The sequence below is a fragment of the Callithrix jacchus genome, chromosome 9, assembly GCF_049354715.1.
Source record: "Callithrix jacchus isolate 240 chromosome 9, calJac240_pri, whole genome shotgun sequence".
NCBI lineage: Eukaryota > Metazoa > Chordata > Mammalia > Primates > Cebidae > Callithrix > Callithrix jacchus.
Genome location: NC_133510.1, coordinates 49,460,001 through 49,480,648, shown reverse-complemented (window position 1 = coordinate 49,480,648; position 20,648 = coordinate 49,460,001). Strand labels below are relative to the sequence as shown.

The window sequence follows — 20,648 nt, the reverse complement described above, 5'->3', positions numbered from 1 at the left end:
ATATATCAACCTTCACATATCAGCAATGATACACTTGCAAAAAAAAAACGTAAGATGGAAAGGAGACTAGTCATCACAGATAATTTACCTTCCTTCCATCTTGTGGAAACATCAATAGTGAAATCTCAAACTGGTCACATGCACATACAATTAATATTTGAAATGCTTTGTACCTTTGTGAAAAAAAGTTTTATCCTCAGATCCTTTGTTGCTGATTAAACCCACAAAACAAAAGAAAATAATGTTTTGAGTCCCTGTTGATAACGTCTCAGCTAAGATTCAGTTCATTAAAGAATGTTCCCTTTATGATGAACTAAGGCAGTTAATTCAGAGACACGAAGAGGCTTGTTGTAGCAATTCAGGATAAGGTAATGTCAGCAGGGAAAGGAAGCATGTGAAAATCACCTTCAGCATTTGATGGTTCCACGTTAAGCCTAACAAAGGGAAACTAGTGTAATGATTGAGGTAACTCAATGATTCCCAAACTTGGTTTATTATGAATCCAGTTGGAGGCACTTACTAGAAATACAGATACAAACTCTTTCACTGGAGAATTTGATCCAGGCGAATCCTGTTAATACTTGAGATAATCTGATATCAATGATATGTAGTTACTAAAGAACAAATTAAACATAAGATACAGGATACATCCCCTTGGCTATTGCTTCTTATGCCAAATGGCTTGGAAGACTGTATCTAACTTTGAATAATAAGTCAATAATGGAATTATCATAGTACTATAAATCACAGACCTTCAAAGAATGTGTTACAAAATATGATAAAATATATATTGGAAGACAACCCTAAAAATTGATCAATAAACCTTGGGAAAAAGTCCATTAGGTTATTTAAATAAAGATACATTTTAAAAATAATGTAGCTGTTTCACTTAATGGAAACTTCTCTGGAGCCTATCTATAAAAGTAAGGAAGTGCATGACTCTGGCAAATGTGAAACAGGATTGTCAAAGCAGGGCTAGGTATCTCTAAATTGGTATTGATTTCCATCTATTGACCAGTCCCGGCTGCTGCCCAGTGGAACTGTAAGTGAAAAAATAATCACCCTCTTTAAGCAAATAGAGTAATTTATTATATAATAGTAGTCCAATATGTTTTTATATATTATAGAGCATAAATACATTTATTGTAGAGAATAAACACATTTTATATATTGTAGAGAATAAATAGAATATACACAATACAGGAAAGAGAGAATAACCTATAGTTATAGGCACGTGGCAGAAAAACTAATCAGTGAATCCATCAACTATATTTCTTAGGGCCTACTATGGGTTAGGTACTTGTATTAAATTCCAGGCGCACAATGGCAAACAAGACATGGTCCCAAATTTCAGGGATCAGTTATTTAGAGGGTCTTCTGGTATCTAATCTAGAACTAAGTAGACTTCTAAATGGATCATGAGTAAAAGTATAAAAATAGAGGGTGCACAATTGTTTATATAAAATGTCTTTTCCCTGTTAATGACATCAGTAACCCTGGCATTTTAATATAATGCTTAATGCATTTATTGCTTCTTATGGGAATTATAATTTAAAAATTTATTTGACTAATTAAATGTAAAATTTATAAATGTGAAATTTGATTTAGTTAAGCCGGTCATCTTTTACAGAGATGTACCTATATAGTCAAATATTATTTTAAGATGAATCTTTTTATGTTTGATAGGTAATATATGTATAATAAATGGTTATCAATGAAGAACATTATCCTTGACCTTATTTAGCCAATTTAGTTGACAATTAGACATTTACTCAAGTAACTAACAGTTATGAGGGGACCAACCACCACTTGGGTGTAAAAGGGCAAACATGATCTTTAGTTTAGTGTAACTAAAACGGCTTCTACTGATGTTGCCTGTACAGTGATATAATTAGAAAATATCATTAAAAAAAAAAAAGAAAAAGAAAATATCATTAAAAGATTACTTCCATGGGTAACAACCCTTTTCTCTGTGAGAATGATAACTTGCTAACAGGAAATATGCATATTCAGCCCTACAAATGATTTAAACACCAACATTTTAGAAGAGTGGTTGAAGTTTTAGAAAATATTTTCAAGATATAATTAATGAGTACCAGTCATGTTCTGTTTAGTTTTCAGAAAACAATAATGTATTTTCTTCCAATGAAGTTTTACATACACAACAGAAGTTTGCAGTTTAAGCTAAATATGATGGGCCATTTTTGTCTATACTTATGGAACTTATTTTTTTGTCAATATAAAGATTCAATATTCTAGATACACAACTATTACAGATTTTCCAACAGTGAATACACTACACAATAAACAGAGCACAAAAAACTATAGAAAAACACCAGAATTTCTCTTAATTCATCAATTTTATAAGTCTTCACAATCTTACAATGAATGTGGATCTTCATACGAAAATGAAATTGATGATATTTACAGTGGATGGGCACAGAATGGTAGAAACGGGTTGCTCACATGACAATGAAGGTAACTTTTAGTATTTTTGAATTTATTAATTTTCATTTAAGCAAAACCTACCACTAATATCCCATGAATTTTTGATACACTCTCTTTACATGCTCATTAAAATTACAATAACATTTTTGGTATATTTCTATATGCACATTAAAATTAGAGCAGGAGCAAATGAATCATATGTGACACCATTGGGTAAATGTCTAGAAGAGGTAAACTCTTCCAGCTAGAAACAGACACTTGTTACATATATAACTTCAAAGTGTAAGATATTTCCAGCCTGCCAGTAGATTGTTTCATAGGAAATATCTGACACCTATGAGGAATGTTCACCTGCCGTAATTAGCAGTGCCAAGTGAAGTCACGTGCCTGTGTAAATCTTGAGTAATGCGGCACGTTAGGGCTTAAGATAATAACCACAGCTAGTAATTAAACTGCAGAACGTTTAGCTGGCCTGCCACTGAAAGATTGAACCTAATCACTCTTTGAACTTCAGTCTGGAAAAGGCACATTGTGCCTGATATCTTAATAATTCTCTCATTACAGGACAGGAAAAAATGAAAATTTGAGTAAAATTTTTAAAATGTTTAAACTCTTCATGATCTTTCTAGCTAAGGCTTTGGCTTTATAGAATAAATATAGTGGTAACTTCTTGGTGACAAGAAACAAGAGGAAAAAAAGACTTCTAACAAAAATAGGTATGAGTAATGTTAATGAATACAAATACATTCTTGTAAAGTAGATAATGAATTTGAGAATTTCATTAGAAAACATGTCTTTTTAAATTCTCTTCCAATAACCTCTGGAGACTCCAACAATAAGGAAAATATATTCCTACTTACAAGAGTATGGTAATACTGACTACTGATTGCAATTTCCATGCCTGAGAGATGCCAGACTTCAAGTTCCAGACTTCCATGCCAGACTTCAAGTTATGCGAAAACTTTAGCTATAGATTTACCACTTAAAGTAGCTTACATGTTTTAATACAACCTAGCTATTCTTAAAGGTAGAGTGGCTTGATCACTATAGAAACATCAATAATGAACATATTAAGCAATAATATTCTGAAAAACTGTTTTTAAAAAACAGGAAAAATAAACATCAACTTCTCGTGCAAAAATCTGTAAAAGTTTAAGATGCCACTTTACAGAGGTCAAGCTGATGATCCATTAATTAGGTATGGCTGCATTATTTTAAATACATGTATCATTTTAAGATACTCCTTCACATGTCTGCGCGAACAAAAGAAGCAAATACTCCATCTTCCCGAGCCAAGAGGCTTTCTGGAGTGTCATATTCTAAAATATTTCCTCGCTTCATCACGATAACCAGGTCTGCCGTCAGAATAGTGTGAACTCGATGCTGTGAGTGAAAAGAATACATGTATTTGTTATACATTTCAGGGCACGAGCCAAGACAATGCAATATGTATATTTCACAAATTATTCTGGGGTATTTGTTTATCTTGGTAGTGATGAGATGTGGGAATCACAGACACCTCCTCTTTTTTCCTTATTTAAATGATCATTTATTTACATACTTTTAAGCAATGGCCAACATGGCTGGGTTTTCTATGGGCTGTATTAACTTGAGTGTAGCTAATATATCAATGTTATCATTTTTATGAAACCTTAAGTATAAGTAGGGTAAAAATGTTTATTAAGCAATTAAGAGAGGCCATTGCGAACCAGTGGAGTTAAACTTCGATGTCAACAATAATGATCTCTTGTGCAGAGTCAGTAATCCCCTGGGTTATAACACAATTTGAAGAACCCTGGAAAGTGGTTCCGTTCTGGGATGATAATATGGGAAGTCCATTCTGGCATGCAGTAATAGAAGGGATTATCCAGGCCTTTAGACATGCAGTCTCAGTCTTTGGAGATCACTGGCACTGACCCAGTCCTTCTTTCCACATCATGGCCTTTGGATTAATTAGTAACTAATAATGATGAAAGTTACCACTTCCTGAGTATATGCCATATATTAAATGCTCCACACACATTCTTGTGAATCATTAGAACATTTCTCAGCTGTGAGTGTTCTCTCTCTCCACTTTATAGGGGAGTCCATTCAGAGAGATAAAGCAAAATCAGGAGATCACGTAGATAATAAGTAGCAGAACCAGTGTCAAAACTAGGTTTACTAATTTTAAAATGTAAGATATTTCCATCCTGTCATCTATCATAAGGCTCTCTGATACCTTAGAGGAGCATTCACCTACCACGTCAGTGTTATGGTTAACAGAACAGGCTATGAAGTTAAACTGGGCTTGTGTATTTTGGCTTTACCACCTGTTAGTTGTGCAATCTTGAGCAATATGCTTAACTTTGTGTAGTTCCAGTTTCACATCTGTAAAATTATGGTAATAGTATCTGCCTCAGAGAATGGTGATAAAGTTCCACTGAGATAATCCATGTAAAAAAAGTCAGCACCTTGTCTGACACATACAAACAAATAATAAATGTCAACTACTATTATTTTTTATGTTTATAAATTAGGAAAAATCTCAGTGATGGGCCTTTACTCTTGCTAAGATCAGTGTTGTTCAATAGAAATATAATGGGAGCCACAGGTAATTTTAAATTTTCTAGGAGCTACATTTTCAAAGTAGAAATAAGTGAAAACAATTTTAATACATTTTAAATACAATTTTAATACAGTCTATTCAGATGTTATTATTTCAATATGTAAACAGTATAAAAATGATTCATGAGAACTTTTACATGCTTCTATTAGTATTAAGTCTTTAAAATCCGGTACATATTTTACACTTGTGGCACTTCTCAATTCGAACTATCCACATTTCAAATAATAGCCACATGTGGCCAGGGGCTACCATACTGAACATGAACTATAAAGGTCAAAATATTTGTGTGCTGATGGTAGTCCCTGTCCAGAGTTCTAAAGCTAGAAATGCTATCTGTTTAGCTGATAAACAGTCTTCCAAAGCTTCTCTGAATAATTCCAAGTCCAACCTAAAGCCATCCCCAGAGGTAGGGCCTACATTCTGCCCTAGGCCATGTAGATGAGGTGGACTCAGTATTTATGCTTTCAGGAAAACCAGCAGTTATAGTTGTGACTCATGACTTGAGGGGAAGAGAAACACATATATGGAATGTGATAACGATGCCAGCTTAGAACATGCACCAGTTTTCAACACCCATGACAAGCCTATTGTTCACTGAATATTGGTAACAAATGATGTATTGGGTTGGTGCAAAAGTGGTCATGGTCTTTGCCATTACTTTTAATGTCAAAGACCATGATTTATGAATTAACAAGATTTTGGAGGCTGTTTATTTATCTTTGAGAAAGGACCAGAGCCATTTGCACACCCACACATTTGGAAAAAGAAACTTAACAAACTATCCAATAATATCCGCTGTGCATTTCCCTCCAGAAAAATATTAGTTCTTCAATAACCATATCATGGACATCTAAAAAAAGAATTTGGCCTCTAAATCCATAAATGTAATACTACAAACACTGCATTAATATTGTAAAATAATGTTTACTAGAAAAAAATAAAAATGAAAACATTAAAAAATCTTGGCTAACAGAAATAAATATAGTTGGTTTTTATTCCATTATTCCAAATAACTTTTCTTTGACAAAGAGTGGTGTCAGTTGTAAATGTGTTGATAAAATTTTCAAAACATTCCAGAGAAATTAATTGTGTAATCACTTTCAGAAATAAATATATGGACTATTTTGGTGTGTGAGTGCTTCCGTTTAGAAGCTGGAGAAAGTTATCTTTTTAAGTTATTCCACAATTTTAGCGGCAGTTAACCAAAGTAATAAACTCTTAGGCAGGGAAGGAAAAACAGTTAATTTTAACAGAGCTGAGGGTCATTCTACAAGGAGTCTACCACAAACGTGGTGGTGCTTTCCCTTTTATGAGCCTGTTAGGAGGAGTTGGTCCTCTAAAAAATACAGTGATTCTTCCTCAACAGCTTCATGGGTATTAGGGGCGGGTGGGAGCAGGGAATTCTAGGTATCCTAGTGGCCACCTTCACACAGGTGATCTTGAAATGAAGAATGGGTGAAAGATACGAAAGTCTATAGAAATGTATTTAGTGAATGTAGGAGGAGAGAAATCAGGTAAGAGGTAAACTAATCAGGAAACCTAACATGTTGTTTAAAGTACAAATGATGCTCAAGTATCTTCCAGTTATTGACTAAACAGAACCACCCAACAATGCCATGCTTCATGCAGAGTATAGAAAATCCAGCTTTTGAGTAGGCAATGGTCTATTTTTTTCTTCCTCTCTCCACCCATTTTGGGGCAACATGAGGTTCTTTATCTTCTAAAATATTTCCCTATCTTTTCCAGTAAGAAAATTCTTGAAAATACTGGACAATTATTTTTCAAGTTAAACAATTCTTCTCCCCCTTAAATCATTCACACCTTTTCACTGGAAAAATTAGAGAAAGTAGATTAGAAAATTCTTGAAAATACTGGACAATTATTTTTCAAGTTAAACAATTCTTCTCCCCCTTAAATCATTCACACCTTTTCACTGGAAAAATTAGAGAAAGTAGATTTTTCTTTACTTAGGCAGATTGCAAAAGCGAGCTCTGATGGGGTATTTCCTGCCATCTTAAAAAAAATGCTGCATTCCAAAGGGGTTCTATTTCTTCCATGCATCATCCAAGAAAGTGGAAGCATAGCAAGCACTCCGTACACAACTCCCATTACTCACCAGTGAAACTCAAGTAACTATTTAAATTTAACAATGCATTCTCCAGGGCAGGTAAGAAATGTGTATGGCATTTTTATGGATGCTTAAAAAACATCCCTAGGGACTAGTGAAATTGGTCCTTAGAATAAGAAGTAATTCAGTTCCTAGGTTTCATAAACACTCTCTTTTGCATGTATATATTTGAAAACACATGCATGAGCCCCATTTGGCAGTGAGCATAACTAAAGCACTTGGTTGAGCTGATTTTGTAACACCCTGCAGTTAGTTCCCTCATCCCCGCCCTCCTCTTTATTCAAAGCATTAGCCATGCCTTACTGAGGGGATACTGCTAAGATAACTACCAGAGAATGACAGATTTGGCGCAGTAGGTCATGACGGTCTACTTGTTGGTCATCACCAAAGTGGAAAAGAGGCCATTCCTGAGGGCGAGCAAATTTGGAACAGTATCACACTCCACTAAAATACCCTCAGAAAACACTAAAACAAGGCCTGCATCCATAATAGAAGAGACACGGTGCTGGAGAGAAAAATAGAAAGAAGAGAAGAGAATCAGCAGAAGGAAAAATATCCAAGTGACTCATTAAAAAAATAGTTTTTGTTAAGCAGTAAGCCTAAATGTGAGCAAGAATCCACTTGCAAAGAGGAAAAGACAGAAAGCTGTGGGCTATTTTAAGTCAGCTTTAATGTGAATTACAAATATTTACGCACTTCTATTTGATTGGTGCTATCTAAAACAGAAAAACTTACCTGCCCCTACCGTGACAAATCTCATTGTCTATTTTTTAAATAGATAAATGAATGGAAACATAGAAATTAGGTATAGATAGTAGCAGAATAAGCAATCAAATGGAGGAATTTTCTTTCTGGAACTGCTCATCAGACCATCAGATTGTCGAAAAGAGAATTATTCTGTATGAACTACCATTGTATCTGGTGAACAAGCAGAGGCTAGGACCCACTGGAATCTTTAGATTTAGGATGTCCTCTCATTGTAACTTAGGGAAGTCAGTTACGTAGAGCAGACAGTTTGGAAAGAACAGTGCTTTCAAAACATCTTTGTATTTGTTTTTAACAGACACAGAAACATTAGCTGAGAAATATGTAATTCAACAGAAGTATATGTTGCTCAAACCCAAAGATGATAAGATGTTAGAACAGCAGAGAGGTGTTTGGACTCTGTCTTCTCATACTTACAGCGATTGTCACCACAGTGCGGTCTGCAAAGGCTGTCATTACTACTTTCTGCAAAATATTTTCCTGCAAAAAAAATAAAGTGTAAATTTTCTCTGGACTACTTTGTCTTACCATAATGTTTTGCCCCAAGAACAATATTCCACTCAATCCCTTGTGAGCACTCTCACTCCCTAGTCTTCTGTGGAAGGCATAAGAAAGAGCAGTCCCCAGCAGCAGGTTCATGTTGGATTCAGTACGTGTCTTCAAAATACAAATGACAGTCAGTGATCAGCTGGAAGTGTGTGATAGATTTATTTCCAGGAAACCCACAGAAGAAAATGAAATTAATGTAGTATAACTCAAAATGCTCACTTGAGTTATACTACAAACAGTATATATTAGAAACCAGCAAAATTCTGTAATGATGTTTACCTTTGAGTCAGAAAAGGAAAGAACTAAAATTGATGCCAAAAATTTGGACTTTGACCCATAAATGAACATTCTAGGCAGAAACTGTTTTTATTCCTACCTCAAAGCACTATTATAATTATATTTTCAGGGCTGTTCTGGATACAGATTTCATCTCTCTTAGAGGAAATCTTGGTTCAATTTTTAAAGTGAAGGAGTACTTTCTTTCAATCAACTGCCATTTCTTTCATACTCTCTCCTTAATTGAGGCAATATTACCCTTATAATAACTCTTAATGTTGTAAAACTTTAATAATTAATACTTATTTTGAAGGTGCTTATGCTATTTATTGCAATGACTTAATCAGACACCAATTTACTGCTTTAGATTAAGTTTAAGAAAGCTGTATAAGTCTACGTACTTCGATTAGACTTACTTAATAGAAAAAAAAGGTCAAGTAAGCATCTCCATGTATAAATAGCTCTTAAAAAACTTGAAACTGTTTCACTTTATGAGTAGTTTTACCCAATCTAAAGTGTGCAGCAAAAAAAATAACATGAGGTTGTGGGTTCTTTTTTTGTTCTTTCTGATGTCAAATTTTAGTATCAAGTTGACTCTCAAAAGAACATTAATTGCTAGCTCATACACAATTTATGATTTAATGTAATATTTTCCCTACTGAATCACAGCCTTCTGGACAGATCTTTCTTGAACACATTTGACAACTTCAAGTACTATCTTTCAAAAGGCAAAATTTATGGCTTTTTAGAATAAACACATAGAGAAGGCTGTTATTAATTCTAGCCATTATTAATCCAAGTGAATCCTTCTTCTTCAAATTTGTTTAGGAAATAATGAGTGGTGTTGTTTATCAATAGATTCTATTAAATAGAGATTTTCATACTGCATTTCAGAACTTTTATGGCGTAATACTTGAATATAGTACAGTACCTCTCATCAACTAAGCCCTAAAAATTTACTGTTCTGAAAATTTATCAAAAAGTTGTGGCAAATTTATTTTATGTTTATTGGTAATAGGAATGCCTTTAAACTGTATATAGGGTCCTATTTATTTTAATTCTCAATGTGCTATCATCAGTTCATCAAGGAGATGATTGAGAAGATTCTCAAAATAATGGTACTTGGATTGGATTGGATTCAGAACCCAATCAGGAAATAATTAACGATAATTTTCATGCACATTTCTCCAATTTGTCAATTTTACAAGCACAGATAATGCACTCACTGTGGCCATGTCAATGGAAGCTGTTGCCTCATCCATAATAAGAATGCTGCTTTTGCGGACAAAGGCCCTGGCAAGGCAAAATAGCTGTCTCTGTCCAACGCTGAAATTCTCCCCACCTTCAGTGACAACCGCATCTAAATCAGAGAAAGAAGCAAGAATTTCACTAACGGAATGCTACCAACATTTTCTTGGGCAAAATCATGTAAACCACAGTACGTTGTATGACAGCATGATAGCTATCACTTAGTGCTGGTGCAAGGATTTCATACTGGAGTAATGAAGATGATCCTAAATCATCTCATTTATAACAATAGGTAGGGAATTACCTCTGATAGTAGGATATAACGCATTTTGAAGAAAGGAAACCCTTGGAGATTATTTAATTATTTAATACTATTCTCTAAGGAGATTAATTACCTAAGGCCCAGAGAGATGAAATGGCTTGCCCAAAGTCACATTTAGCTAACTTGATAAGATATAGAATATTCTCAACTCCAGTTCCACTTCTCCTTTCATTCTACCATCTCTCTAGACTGTTAAGTACCAAGTGGATAAGGACTGGATTTGTTTTTGTTTCAATATGTCCTTAGTACTGTGGTATCTTACACAGGAGCTGAATAATCCACTGTTGTATGGATAAATGAATGGTATGTCCTCATTATCCTTTTCTTTTTTAGCGTCCATCTATATTTCAGAAACTGTACTATTGTGAGTTTAAGATAAATTCTGTTTACAAAATGTCTTTAAAATTAGAATTCAAACACCATTTCCTAAAGTTCTGGGGGTAATTTCTATTGATCATATTCTAATGGTATCAAAGTCTTACAATTTGTCATGATTAGAAGATAGGTATTTATTCTCCAAATTCTAATTTATATATAAAAGAGGATGCTGGGGATAAGGAATGTTTCCACTAAAGCTGGCCTGAACCAAATATTCATTAAGCAATTGGTCATCTTTACTAAGATGATAAGCATAATATAGTCAGTTACATAATGTAAATACAATCTCCTATTGCCTGTGCTTTACCATAACCTCAAAACACTATGCCCAGAATTCTAAACAGGTACATGTAGCTCTCATGTTAATGAAGAGGATTAGAAAGATACAATAGTCTGTCTTTTCAACTATTAGTGGAGAGGAAGGAGATCTCTAAATGCCAAGAGAGAACGTTCTATAAGCATGTATTAATTTCTCAAGTAGACTTGCTGGGCTTTCCACAGGAGATATTAAAAAATTATTATGGGAGCTAAGCATAGTGGGGCATCTATAGTCCCAGCTACTCAGGAGGGTGAGGCAGGAGGATCACTTGACCCCAGGAATTAGAGGATGTAGTATGTGATGGTCATGCCTGTGAATAGCCACTGCACTCAACAAGTCTGGGTAACATAGTGAGAACTTGTCTCAAAAAAAAGGAAAAAAATCACTATGGGAAAGTTCATCCAGAATTCTGGAATCACGTTCGCAACCTGACCCTGGCAAGTCAATAAAACTTTCCTTAAAGACATGCTGTCTTAACTTTTGTTTGTGGCATTCTTTCTCCTTGGAACTTAATTAAAATAATAAAATGTAGTGTTTTTGAGGTGGCTCTCCTTTTCAAGTAAACTAACAAATATACGCAATTTTATTTTGTAGGTTGATTTTTAAAAATCTAGATACCAAACAACACAATTAGCCAATTATAAATTGTATATTAAATTTAGAATATCAATCAACTATTATCTTTCCTATTGCTTTCTTAGATGAGTTTAGATGTTAAGGAAGCAGAAGTCAAAAATCATACGTTTGATTTAGTGAGTTAAAGACAGTGATTTTAATCTGTGATTAATCTCTGTGATTTTAATAATCACATTTTCTTTCATTCTGTTATCACTTATTTGTCAGAAATTGTACAACCTCTGGGACTGAATTTTTATCAGTGATTGAGTACATGTTGTGTTCTCTATGCACTTGGTTAAAACTGATACTGCTTCACGGCAATGCAAAACAATGTCTTCAGACACAAAGAAACTTATGTCATATCAATAAAAAGAATTTTCCCTTCTTGCAGCAAGGGAATGGCTACTAATGTGGCAAAACTGGCTTTCCCTAAATGGTGCCAAAGACTTAAACCTGATAGCTCCTGCAATCCTCCCATTTATTTTCTGATGGTAGGTGATCAGACAGGTCAACTGAGCAAAAATCACCATAGGGAAACATCCATTACGATGACCTGTACCCACCAACTGTGAAAAGATGGCAGAGATAGCTGTATTAATTGGAATATTTTGGAGTAGTCACATAGAACAGAATTTGTTACTGGGTTCATTCTCTTGTATCCCATGCAAAAACATTAGAGTTTGAAATATTCTATTGACTTTTAGGATATTATTGTAAATATAAGGAGATTTAACACTAAAGTTATGTGATTATAGCACAAAATATAGATAAAGATATGTAGGATTAATGGCATATATAAAATATAAATATACTATTTGGAAAATATACCTAGACCTCCTGGTAGAGATTTGACCATATTCTTCAGCTGAGCAATTTCTAAGGCTTCCCAGAGTCTGTCATCTGTGCATTTGCACTCTGGATCTAAATTAAATCTGTAGGGAAAAATTAGTTAGTCAATAAGTAAAAATAGAGAAACTTTTATGTATATTTGCTTATTGCTTTTCTTTCCTTACAATGTAAGTTCTGTTTGTTTGGTTACTGCTGTATATTCAGCACCTAGAATAGTGCTCAGGGCAGTGCAAGCACTGAATTAGTGTTTGATGAATGAATGTATCATCTTAGTAGTATAAAACATGGTCTTGATGACATTATTATATAACTTAATATACATTATATCATATAACCAAGTTTGTTACATAGATCCATTTGCTCCAAATAATGCTTGTATAAACCGAATACTATCTAGCAAAATATTCCTGCAGAACTGATGCTACATACACACATCTCTGTGGAAACATATGACACTATTTTAGATAGGCTGTGCTGCACCACCAGTAATAGTAGTGTATTGGTCCATTCTCATACCACTAAATGTTTATAAAGAAAAGAGACTTAATTGACTCACAGTTCTGCTTGGGAAGGGAGGTCTCAGGAAAGTTACAATCATGGCGAAAGGGGAAGAAAAAATGTATTTCTTCACATAGCAGCAGGAGAGAGAAGTGCCAAACAAAGTGGGAAAAGCCCCTTATAAACCCATCAGATCTCTTGAGAACTCACTCACTATTATGAGAACAGCATGCGGGTAACTGCCTCATGATTTAATTACCTCCTGCCGGGTTCCTCCCATGACACTTGGGGATTATGGGAACTACAATTCAAGATAAGATTTGGGTGGTGACACAAACAAACCATATCAAGTATTATGCATAATAAATATTCTTGGAGATAGAAATTCACTATGTCCTTGCTAAATTACTCGATACATCCAGAAGTTTTAATTAAAGTAGTTTTACAACTATTAGGCAATCTTACATATATTTTCTCTTTAATTAGTAAAAGGAGATGTCAGACACTTCTTTGTAATTAACTAGATAGAGGTGAGAAGCAAGATAGACAAAAGATAATCAAATGAGAGATATGATCTGGGGGATGATGCTGATAGGATTTTTCTCTGTGTCACCACACAAATCTTATCTCGAATTGTAATCTTCACATGTCCAGGGAGGGACCTGGTGGGAGGTGATTGGATCATGGGGGCAGTTTCCCCCATCCTGTTCTCATGATAGCGAGTGAGTTCTCATGAGATCTGATGGTTTTAAAGTGTGACAGTTACCCCTTCACTCTCTCTCTTTCCTGTCACCATAAGAAGATGTGCCTTGCTTTCTTTTTGCCGTCTACCATGCTTGTAAGTTTCCTGAGGCCTCCCCAGCCATAAAGAACTATGAGTCAATTAAACCTCTTTCCTTTATAAATTACTCAGTCTCAGGTCATTCTTTATAAAAGTGTGAAAACAGACTAATAAAGATTCCAACATGGACTTTGGAATCAGAGGAACTTCAGTTGGAATAGCAATTCTTCTACTTACTAGGGGTATGAACTTGTGTTAAGTTACAGCTTTGAGTTTCAAAATTCTCATATGTGAAATGTGGATAAAAAATATATACCCTAGAGTAATATATTTAAAGGACCTAGCAGATGGTTGATATCCCCATTTTTTTTTTTTTTGGTGGGAAACCCTGAACCACCAAACTGGGAAACCCTGCACGAAAACTGTAGCAGCTTTATTCATAGAAATTTTGGCCGAAGTAAAGTTATAAGGGGTGGGGGGATAGGTAAAAGGATTAACCAAAGTCAGAATCTCTGCTGAGGACAGGCCAGACATACAAGTTAGACTGGATATCTGTAGGACAGAACACCTTAGAAATGTCTGCCAAGCATCACTGCTCTCAAGTATAGAGGACAAAGTGGCTTTTATAGAAGCAAACTGAAAGGGATGAAATCTCTTGGAAACATAAATTTTATAGGTTAATTTAGCAACTCGAGGCTTTTCCAATCCAGCTTGTTGGACAGCATATTTGATTTTGTTGTCCTGATATCAGTTCGCTCATACCTGGAAAATGACTCTGAGTAAAACCTTTCTAAGAGTCAAAGGCTAAATCCTACGGCACACAGATGTTTGCTGAACATGTTACCTACCTAATGGAACCACTGAATAGTATTGGATCCTGCAGAATGATTGAAAGTCTAGAACGTAGTGTGTGCAGTGGTAATTTAGAAATGTCTATCCCATCAATGACAATTTTTCCTGTTAGGGAGAAACAGAAATTATAGGCATGTAGTAAAGTAACAAGTAAAATAATATTTGTTCACAAATTAAGAGTTCTTTCCTAGTTCAGGGTTGAAATTCAGAAGACTAACTTTTCCATTTAAGCATTAAAAACATCATGTGTCTCTAAAAAAAATACATGTTTGGTGACGGTTTATTTTTCTTATGTATTCCTCCTAAAGGAATTCAGAGTTTTTATTTGGTTTACGTGATCATACCAACCAAAAAGTACTTTTACCCCTTACTGAGCCCTTTCCCTTCTTGTATTCCCTTTATCCTCCTTCCCACTTTATTTCTCTTCATGAGATTTATCAGAATCTGATATTCTATATACCTTTACTTATCTTTTTAATTGTCTGTTCCCCAACTAGAATATAGGCGCTTTGAAAACCAGGATCTTTGTCATTCATTCCTATATTGATTTAATGGTACAATGCATTACAAAGAGAAAAGAAAATTCTGTGATATGAATATCAAGTTTTAATAAATTTCTCCATACTGCATATGGACTCATAGAGATTTGTGCAGTCTGGATGTTGTTTCTCCACCGTCATGTATGCAGTTAATCATATCACTTTTATGCAGAGACCATATTGCCCTGTGAGATAAGATATCAGGCTCAGAATGGTAGCTGGAGTCTTTTTACCAGATAAATTCAGAGCAGGCAAGGGTGATTAGCTTAACCTATGTCTTTCAAGAATAATAGATCAGAAATAATAAATTATGTATTAAAATCTTAATAGCCTACTTCTGTTAAAAAGAGAATAAATCACTGATAGTGTTCACATGGGACCTGAAATCATGTGTCTGGACTCATGAGGATCAGGCTAACCTAACATGATCAGTCATAAACATAGTGTTTTAATGAAAAATGTCAATTGATTTTGATCACTTAACTGCCTTATAATTTTAATCCCACTGAAAGTCCTTAAAGTAACTAGTCATGGAAAAAGTCAGCTGCTAACCTAGTGACAGAAGTTTATCTTGTTCCTGAATTTAAACCCCAAAGAAATTACACTTACTATAGTTCGATGTTGTTCATAAACTGACCTCTTTATCTCACAGAGCTGTTGTGTAGATTAAATTCAATAATATAAACTGTCAAGTACAACAAACATGCAAAGTGCTATAATCATCATAATCATTACAGATAATAACAGTAATCACTTCCTGTACTGTCAAGTACAATAAGTTCGGTCAAGTTGATTGCTGGATCCTCTTTCATTCAAGATACCTTATGTTCTGGCCTATTTATAGGCCATCTGATAGACTGAATTATGTGACTTGTTTTAAAAACAAAGATTAAATTGTTTCTATGCTCTTGTATATCATATTATTAATAATTTGGTGGATAAATAAATAGTTGTGTACATTGTTATCATGAGCTTTATCACTTTACAGCAAAGGTTGCCTCCTCACAAAATGTTCAATGTCATTAAACCATAATATTAAGCAGATGATGGTAAGAGTCATGTACCAAAATTTAAATGGCAATTTACTTATCTCCTTGCACTTTTTTCCTTTGTTGGAAAGAGATAACATGTTTAGTCTAAAGGAAGCAAGGCAGTTGTCCTTCCTCTTCCTTTCTCTTGAAATGCCACCTCCACATACTGCCATTCAAAGTGGGTGGCCTTGTTTTCATTTTACCAGTTTATTAAAATGCTTTAAGGATCATCATTTTATTTCCCCAATTCTATGTCCTTTCTTTACTTTTGGGCTGTTTATTTGGGATATCTGCCTTGAACCATGTGCAGAGCACAAAGTCCTTATAAATATTTGCTTTTTATTTCTGCAGGATTAGGTAAATTGATTTTTTTTTTAAGGAAAGCACCACATGGCCATTTAAAAAATTTAGTTAGCAACTCACCATCAAATATATCAACCATTCTGAAGAAAGCCAGAGATAAGGATGATTTTCCACTGCCAGTGCGACCGCATATGCCCACCTACGAAAACAGCTGTCACTCAAAGAGAAGAAGACTCAAAGGACAGAAGATTAGCTTAAGTTTTGTGTTTTAATTTAAACAAGATATTATGATAAAACTATAATTATATTTAAATAATTACATTATAGATATTTTTTCTTAGGTCTACATTATGAATTATCACCATGATAAAAACAGGCTGGGCACAACGGCTCACACCTGTAATCTCAACACTGGGAGGCTGAGGCAGGTGGGTCACTTGAGGTCAGGAGTTCTAGACTAGCTTGGGCAATATTGCAAAACTCCATCTCCACAAAAAACACAAAAATTAGCTGGATGTGTTGGTGTGTGCCTGTAGTCCCAACTACTTGGAAGGTTCAAGTGGGAGAATAGCTGGAGCCCAGGCGGTTGAGGCTGCAGCAATCCATGATCATGCCACTGCACTCCAGCCTGGGTGAAAGAACAAGACCCTGTCTCAACAAAATGAAAATATAAAAAACAGTTCTCACCAAATCTTCAACGATTTCATTCTAATTATTTTTATTTCCTTCATGGCTTGTTTTTTTTTTTTTTGCATTTAGTGTATTGTTGGACTAACAAATAATGACTTCCATGTTATCTTAGAAGTGATGGTTTTATAACAAAAAGTAGAATGAGTTCATTTTCTTCTGCCCACTTGTTCTTTTTAAAATAACTAAAATAAATCATTTGGGAACTAGAGTTATTAAGAATGCACAGGTTCCCGATGGGATGGCTAATATGGCAGGAGCCAGAAGACAGACATTTTTAAAAACATGCCTATTGTTGACTTTTCTCATCTTCATGGGAGACTAGTGAATTACAATATGATTTAGAGTCTGATCCTATCTCTCTGTTTTTTTTTCTTTTATGCAGATAGTTTGACCTACACCAGGTAGGGAATATTATATGTGAGCCCAGTGAGAATATACTTACTTGGATGGGAAGTCTGAAGAGCTTAGGCAGTAAAAAACCAGATTCCCCTGGAGGTTTTACTCCAGGGGAATCAAATCGACAAATCAAATGCAGTGATTTCATACCTTTTGTCCAGGTTTGATATAAGCCTTGACATGTTTAAGAACAGGTTTCAGATTATTTTCATATCTGACACACAGATCATGTATCCTGATCTCCCCTTCTTGTGGCCAGTGTTCTGGAACTTGAGACGGATCTGGAGGATGAGGTGGGGAAATCGATAGATAATAGGTAGAGACAGATGTAGAAAGAAATGTATACATACTTAAATACATTAACACATATATACTTTTTTTTCTAAATTTAAAGTAATACTGAACAAAACTATGTGGTAGGTTTTTTAAAAAATTTAAATATTATTCAAATAAACACCTTTTGATTTAGCACTTTTAAGACAGTTTTTTTGTGTTTATTTTTGGAGCTTTAACCATCATCATGTCTCTTTAGCATTCCATCACTCAATTCTATTCAAAGTGGACAGAGATAGTTCATTTGTGAATTGATTTATTTGTTCAGTCAGTTGGTCATTCATTAAACACCTAGGTTCCTAAAAAGTGAGAGGTACTGTGCAAGGTGCTGGGAATGTGGAGATGAGAGACACAGCTCAAGGTGCTTGCTCTGTTCTTGGGGAAGTGTCCAGTATGTCAGCACCTACAGTACTTCATGGAGCCCCATGATGAAGGCAAACCTATGGTGCTCTAGGAGTATGGATGGTGCTAACCTCAGAGGTCCAGGAGGGCACCAAGAGGAACCAGTGCCTGAGATGAATCTTAGAGGATGGGAGATGGGGAAATTTATTTTAAATATATCCACATAGGAGAACAAAGAGGAAAAGAAAGTCTAGCATGTTAGTGTGGCCAGAGTAAAAGTGGTACAGGTGGATGACAAGAAATGGGACAAGATAGATGGGCAAGGGTGGGCTAATGAAGGGCTCATGATGTTAGCTAAGTGTTCTGGATTTTGTCCTTGAAGAGCTAGATGGCTGTTGAAAGATTTAGGTAAAGAAATGCCTTTTAAGCTTGAGATTGGCATTAATAAAGATTATTCTGTCTTCAGTATTGAATTTCCTGCCAGTCTTATTCTAGAAAAGTTAAGAATCTCAGTAAGTATTTTCAGATCCAAATTTCTTGACATCTAAGTTAATAATGTCTTGAGAAAGATAATATAATAGTTTATAGTTTAGGTCAGCAATTAATGTAATAAAGCCCAAATATTTTTACAACCCACTTTAAATATCATTAAAGAATCCTTGTTTGGACTCTGTCTGGTTTTATCCAAGACTTTTCAGCCTAAAGAGTCATATCTTTTCAGGTGTACATAATAAGCAAAGCCAAGGTGAGAGACAGTTTTCTGGATATTGAAGTGGAAAGCAAATGCAAAAACAACAACGTGCTCAACACACAATAATATTTGTTTAAAATGAATATTTAAGTGAAACAAACAACATTTAGAGCAATACCCATGGTGCCTTCATAGTTCTCTGACTCCATAGTCAGGAAACTGTTCACTTTCTTCACTGCACCCATCTGGACCTCCAGGTCAGCCAAGTTCCTCACAACCCAATTCAAATAATTGGTTATCTGTGCCAGGTGATAAAAAATTTTTTAAAATAAATTAAAGTAAGAAATTGTGGTAATCACTAGAAATTTTGGAATGGGTTAACCTGGACTATTAGTATATACATGTGTGGTACAAATCGTAAGTGCTACATGGAGAATGTGATGCAATGTATCAGCAAAGAAGGTGTCTGCTCCCTTTAAGGGTCCATAAGTGTCACTATTTTGTGAACTGTCCTCTAATTTCCCTGCACGATGGATAGTGGTATAAACTACTGTTTGCACTTATCTCGTGTATATTCATATTCATTGTAGTGTCCCCAACTGGGTTGTGTACGACTCAGGAAAGGGATCCCAAATAGCCTTGAGAGTACTCTGACCACGAGATCTGAGACGTTTTTAAAAATTGGTTCACAAGGTAGAAACAAATTCAAACCATACTATAAAGCTGCGTTTGGGCCCCAATCTACTATTATTTGCAAGATGTAATCTTGTTATGAATTTAAACTTCTCCTCTAATGTCCATGAATAAGAGTTGATAATAACTATAGAAAGAACCTCCAACATGGCACAAAGTGAGATTTCTTTCCCTTTCTTTCTTCTAAAAATGAGATACATGTGCACAACGTGCAGGTTTGTTACATAGGTATACATGTGCCATGATGGTTTGCTGCACCAATTGACCGACTGTCTAACTTCCCTCCCCTTACCCCCATCCCCCATCCCCCAATAGGTCCTGGTGTGTATTGTTCCCCTCTTTGTGTTCATGTGTTTTCAATGTTCAACTCCCAGTTATCAGTGAGAACATGCGGTGTTTGGTTTTCTGTTCCTGTGATATTTGTATCCATACTTACCGTAAGTGCATACAGAAGACCCAAGCCTACCAATCCAGAATTCGAAGACCCACTAATGGATGCGATAGATGCAGTGAGGACAATACAAGCTCCCAGATAATCCTTTGAAAAAGCAAGAGAAAATATCAAAAGATTACTCCCAAGTTCTTAAACCAGGTATTTCAATCTACTTACAGAGGTGATCACTAAAGGAATACACATCATTCCATGTGCATCCTGTTAAGTTTCAGAGGAAGAATACCTAAGATATGTTAGAATAACAGCTTGCAATAACAGGGCTGGAATAGACAGTAATTCCATGCTCTCACTAGGTAGGTAGGTAGGTAGGTAGGTAGGTAGATAGATAGATAGATAGATAGATAGATAGATAGATATGGGTTCAGAGAAGTTAAACATCTTGCCAGAAGTTAAGAAGTTAAGCTACAATTGGTGGCACAATGAGGATCAGATGTAGGGTTTCCTTTTTCTCTCCCCTGACTTTCTACAACGTTGAGTTGCCAGATAAGCAATTATTTCTGGACCTGATTTTCTAGCTCAGATTTCGTGTGTGTTTAT

General features: G+C 35.1%; 1 protein-coding gene across 18 annotated transcripts in view; it reads right to left on the bottom strand.

Annotated features, from left to right (window-relative positions):
• Nucleotides 1-1,066: 1,066 nt before the first annotated feature.
• ABCC9 (ATP binding cassette subfamily C member 9) overlaps nt 1,067-20,648 on the bottom strand; it is a 249,344-nt gene continuing 229,762 nt past the window's right edge. For 11 of the 18 annotated variants that reach the window (XM_078336069.1, XM_078336076.1, XM_078336071.1 and 8 more), the window contains 9 exons: nt 20,094-20,195; nt 19,143-19,263; nt 17,749-17,879; nt 16,633-16,711; nt 14,636-14,744; nt 12,488-12,591; nt 10,001-10,134; nt 8,367-8,429; nt 1,067-3,831 (listed from right to left, as the gene is read on the bottom strand). In XM_078336069.1, the coding sequence (XP_078192195.1) occupies nt 3,694-3,831; nt 8,367-8,429; nt 10,001-10,134; nt 12,488-12,591; nt 14,636-14,744; nt 16,633-16,711; nt 17,749-17,879; nt 19,143-19,263; nt 20,094-20,195 (981 nt within the window). In that variant the 3' untranslated portion in view covers nt 1,067-3,693. Of the gene's footprint in view, nt 3,832-7,513; nt 7,690-8,366; nt 8,430-10,000; nt 10,135-12,487; nt 12,592-14,635; nt 14,745-16,632; nt 16,712-17,748; nt 17,880-19,142; nt 19,264-20,093; nt 20,196-20,648 lie in introns of all 18 variants that reach the window. The other 7 variants (XM_078336077.1, XM_078336079.1, XM_078336080.1 and 4 more) reach the window with 1 other exon arrangement.